This window comes from Triticum urartu, chromosome 6 (assembly GCF_003073215.2).
Source record: "Triticum urartu cultivar G1812 chromosome 6, Tu2.1, whole genome shotgun sequence".
In the NCBI taxonomy this organism is placed as follows: domain Eukaryota; kingdom Viridiplantae; phylum Streptophyta; class Magnoliopsida; order Poales; family Poaceae; genus Triticum; species Triticum urartu.
In genome coordinates this window covers 317,350,020-317,354,766 of record NC_053027.1, presented here as the reverse complement: position 1 = coordinate 317,354,766, position 4,747 = coordinate 317,350,020, and the positions used below count along the sequence as shown (strand labels likewise).

At 43.4% G+C, this 4,747-nt stretch overlaps 1 protein-coding gene across 1 annotated transcript; it reads right to left on the bottom strand.

Annotated features, from left to right (window-relative positions):
• Positions 1 to 2,812: 2,812 nt before the first annotated feature.
• LOC125516755 lies at positions 2,813 to 4,334 on the bottom strand. Its single transcript, XM_048682077.1, has 3 exons — positions 3,752 to 4,334; positions 3,531 to 3,685; positions 2,813 to 2,945 (listed from the first exon to the last, which is right to left on the bottom strand). Exons 1-3 carry the CDS (start codon positions 3,887 to 3,889, stop codon positions 2,813 to 2,815), a joined length of 426 nt encoding a protein of 141 aa, XP_048538034.1. The 5' UTR covers positions 3,890 to 4,334.
• Between the last annotated feature and the right edge of the window lie 413 nt (positions 4,335 to 4,747).

Sequence of the window (4,747 nt, the reverse complement as noted above, 5' to 3'; positions counted from 1 at the left end):
ATCGTGAGACACCAATATAAGCTTAGAATTCACAAGTACACATTAATTGTAATCACTTAGTGGTTATCCGCCTAAGCAAACACAGAAGTACAATGCTTGAGATACATGTATGCAGCAAGAAGAACAGGCAATGTGATGACAGTATGAGCGCACAATAATTCTGGGAGTAAAAAGAACATAAATAATACAACACAATGCTTGAGATACATTTATGCAGCAAGAAAAACAAGCAATGTGATGACAGTATGAGCGCGCAATAATTCTGGGAGTAAAAAGAACATAAATATTACAACAATCTCTCGAACACCTAGGTAGTACTCCCTCCGTTCGGAATTACTCGTCCAAGAAATGAATGTATCTAGATGTATTTTAGTTGTAGATACGTCCATTTTTGTGACAAGTAATTCCGAACGAAGGGAGTAACTAGTATGGTTGCTTGCTATTCATGAGTGTCAACCATTTGCATGTGTGTACATCAAAAAGAAAACAACAAGATTCAATTCCTCTTGCCCATATACAACAACCAATAGACATCAAACATCATTAGATTACCACAAACTAAAATACGAAATCACGATGATAGGTCCACATGCTTCTATTGTCAGCATGATAAATTGATATGCATCGAACTTGCATGATGTTTGATGAACTTTGTGCACTACTGTATTGATATTGGTGTGCACTACTGTTGTCATCATGATAAATTGATATGCACTGTTGTTGTTGCTGCTGTTAAACAAATCACTACTGCTACTCCTGATAGCAATTCCTACTCCAGCACAGAAAGTTTAGTCCTAGGAGTATACTGGAAAAGTTTACTCCAGCATACAAAGAGAAGAGAAGAGAGAAGATAAATAAAAACTTAACAGCAGTAACCAAGTCCTATACTGCTGTTGTCCTACACTAAACTACTGCAACCAGTACCGATGCAAGCTTAAAAGCAGCAGCAAGTGCTATACTACTGTTGTCCAGAGTACACTTAAATGAAATAATTCATTTATTTTTAAAAGTACTGATGCAAGCAATAGACTACACAAAACCTTCATTAAAGGAGTACTTCAATTCATCTTTAAAACAGTTTATGCAAGCATTAAAGGAATAGTTTCAGTTATTTCTAATTAACTGAAAAGGAAAAGGTTTAGCTAATTTTAATTAAAAGAAGAGAAGAGAATAGCAGAGCAAGCAATGCTACTGCTCCAAGCTAATCTGACTGCATATCAGAAAATACTACAAGGAGCTCCATGAAAAGAAGTACTCCAAGCAGGCTACTCCAAGCAGTAAAAATTTAATTAATGGAAAAGATTCACCTAGCAAGGTTTATTTGACATGGAGTAGTTTAATCGCTGCTCCAAAACAAGCAAATATGCTACTGATGCATGAAAATATGTGTCAAAGATTTTCTGCAAGAAGTTACTCCTAATGCTACTGATGCAAAACTACTCCTAATGGACTGCTACAGCTATACTGCAAGAAGTTACAGCTATACTCCATGTACTACTGTCCAGAAGTATTCCAATTCATCTTAAAAAAAATGTTCAAGCACTAACTGAAAAAGGAATGCAAAAAGAGATGCAGTACCCAGCTGTACTCCAGTGGAGAGCATCCGCCCAATAGAAAACAAAGATAATGGCTGAAAAAATTACTCCAGTTTACACTCCTCTTTTAGCAGTACAGATTATAGCTAATGCAACATCATGGGAGCTGATGTCCAGGAGTATTTGCAAATGATATAGCATCATGGAGTAGGATAACATATTTTAGCAGTACATGTTATAGAGTAGGCAAGCAAGAAAGCAATCATGGGAGATAATGCTGCCAGTTAATATCAGCACATGACAAGACAAAAAGCATGGCATCAACACAAGCATCAACAGCATACTAACACCTAAACTAATACTAAATTGATGGAGTCCCACCCATCCATGAGAGAAGAAAGTGCCTTTGGTTGATAAAGAAAAGAGAACACTTCCACTTGCTGGGATCAAACCAGAGGATACCAACCCATCCACCAATTTGCAGGTTGTGTGGCTCAAGGTCATGGTGCCGGACACTGCGTCTGTGCTGATATAGCATCATGGAGTAGGATAACATATTTTAGCAGTACATGTTATAGAGTAGGCAAGCAAGAAAGCAATCATGGGAGATAATGCTGCCAGTTAATATCAGCACATGACAAGACAAAAAGCATGGCATCAACACAAGCATCAACAGCATACTAACACCTAAACTAATACTAAATTGATGGAGTCCCACCCATCCATGAGAGAAGAAAGTGCCTTTGGTTGATAAAGAAAAGAGAACACTTCCACTTGCTGGGATCAAACCAGAGGATACCAACCCATCCACCAATTTGCAGGTTGTGTGGCTCAAGGTCATGGTGCCGGACACTGCGTCTGTGCTGATATAGCATCATGGAGTAGGATAACATATTTTAGCAGTACATGTTATAGAGTAGGCAAGCAAGAAAGCAATCATGGGAGATAATGCTGCCAGTTAATATCAGCACATGACAAGACAAAAAGCATGGCATCAACACAAGCATCAACAGCATACTAACACCTAAACTAATACTAAATTGATGGAGTCCCACCCATCCATGAGAGAAGAAAGTGCCTTTGGTTGATAAAGAAAAGAGAACACTTCCACTTGCTGGGATCAAACCAGAGGATACCAACCCATCCACCAATTTGCAGGTTGTGTGGCTCAAGGTCATGGTGCCGGACACTGCGTCTGTGGGAAAAAGCAATGCTCTTGCAAAGCTGGTACACCATGATCTACATGCATACCAGAAAGTTCACCAACAATGAATCAGTCAATCAAATGCCGTCGGCACATTCAAACAAACACCTCGCGTGCAAGATCTAGAAAATGAATGAAAAACGAACGAACAATAACTTACTGACCTGCGCGTGAGGTGCGCCTTGGCACTCCCGGCCTTCATGTACCTGCCAAAAGACCCATTCAGAATTCAGATCACACCTACACACGGCGAACCATTCAAATTCGAACCAACTCAAAGCAGAGCAGGCCTTGTGAAATATTTGTTTCATAGAGGAGATATTAGTTTTGAACCTCACAATGTACAAAGATCACACCTACACTCATTGATTTAAAATGTACAAAGATCAGTTTAGAACATGAAGACTCACATCATGGGCATGACTACAGAAACACACATGGCATACATCAAACAATTCAGGGAATGAATATGTAACCATGATCATGCCAACCTTTAAATTACTGGGCAACTATCATAATCATCTATCAACTACGGTAGGAGCCGGCATAAGCAAAACTCTAGCAACGATTCTGGATAAATATGAAGTGATTCTCTGTATTTTCAGTTATTTTTTACTGGTACTAGTAAAAAATAGCTCCCTAACCGCACCATTTTACCATGTACTAATATTGTAGACTAGCACGTCTAGTCGGGCGTGGTAACGATCAATTAATTGATTCGGCTTGGACAAGAAGAAAATAAAATGAAGGGAGAAATAAGAAATGATCCGTGAGTAGGACTGTGGAAGTACCTTGCGGATGAACTTGGGGGCACCGATGCTAGCGCGGGCGGGGTGGGAGAGCGACGAGGCCTCGAAGATGTTGACGTGGAGGTTTCCATGGAGCAAGATCTGAGCCATGGCGGCAACTGAAGGACCCCTCCTCCGCGCTCCTGCTGGTCACCTGCCTGCACACAACCAGAGATGGCAGTTAGCTCCCGACACAAGGGGAAACAACAGAAAAGCGCGCGTACCGGTCGCAACCACCACCGGTAGTCAAAACCAGAGCTGCAGCAAGCAACCAACATCAGCGCCCACGCACAGACTACGCCTAGACCGCCATAGCCGCAACACAAGAGGAGAGCAACCAGTGAAGAGAAGCAGAAACGCATCGCACCGACAGGCAAGAGCAAGTGTGGGAAGCGAAACCGGCGGATCTAGCCGAGAGAGAAGCGGCACACACGCACGTCACTGCCACCACCGCCGCACTGAGCTTAAGCGGCGATTTGTTGGTGTTGTGGACCAAGGTGTGTGGCGGCGGCGATGTGGGAGAGCATTCGTCTCTGAACTGAATCGAATCGGTGTTGGGTTGGGTTGAGTAGCAAGGGAGGGAGGTCGCCGGTGGTGATGGGGTTATGGGAGGTCGCCGGTAGGGGTGGGGCTGGGTGTCGGTGGCGGGCTTGGAGATGAATCGGGGGTGGGGAGGGCGCGGATCCGGAATCAACGTGGCAGATCTGGCTGCCGCCTCCGCCTGACCTGCTGCTGCTCGACCGGGGAGAGAAGGTGAGGACGAGGTTTCACGGCGGCGGTGTGGGGGGAGGGCGTAGGCCAGCGGCAGCGGCGGCGATGTGGGTGGGAAGGCGTGGTGGAGGTGGGTGGCGGTTGCGCGAGGGGAGGGGAGGGAAGAGGTGGATCGCTAGGGTTAGTTGTGCGAGAGAAATATGGGTTTGCTTTGTGAGAGAGAGAGCGGAGGGGTGGATGGACGGATGGATGGATGGATGGATGGACAGATGTTTGCCATGTCATTGATCCATGCCATAGCTGGTTCCACCAATCAGAATTAAGCATTTTTTGTTTTTTCTCTTATAGTTTGTGCCCTCTTATTCAGGTAAACATTTAACCTCTTATATTTAGTTCAAATAAACCAATATTCTGTACATGTGTGTATTTAGGGATGACAAACAATGTTGATTTGGGAGGTTTTCATTTTCTTTGCGCAAAAGAACCATTTTCCATTTTCTGAGTGACCA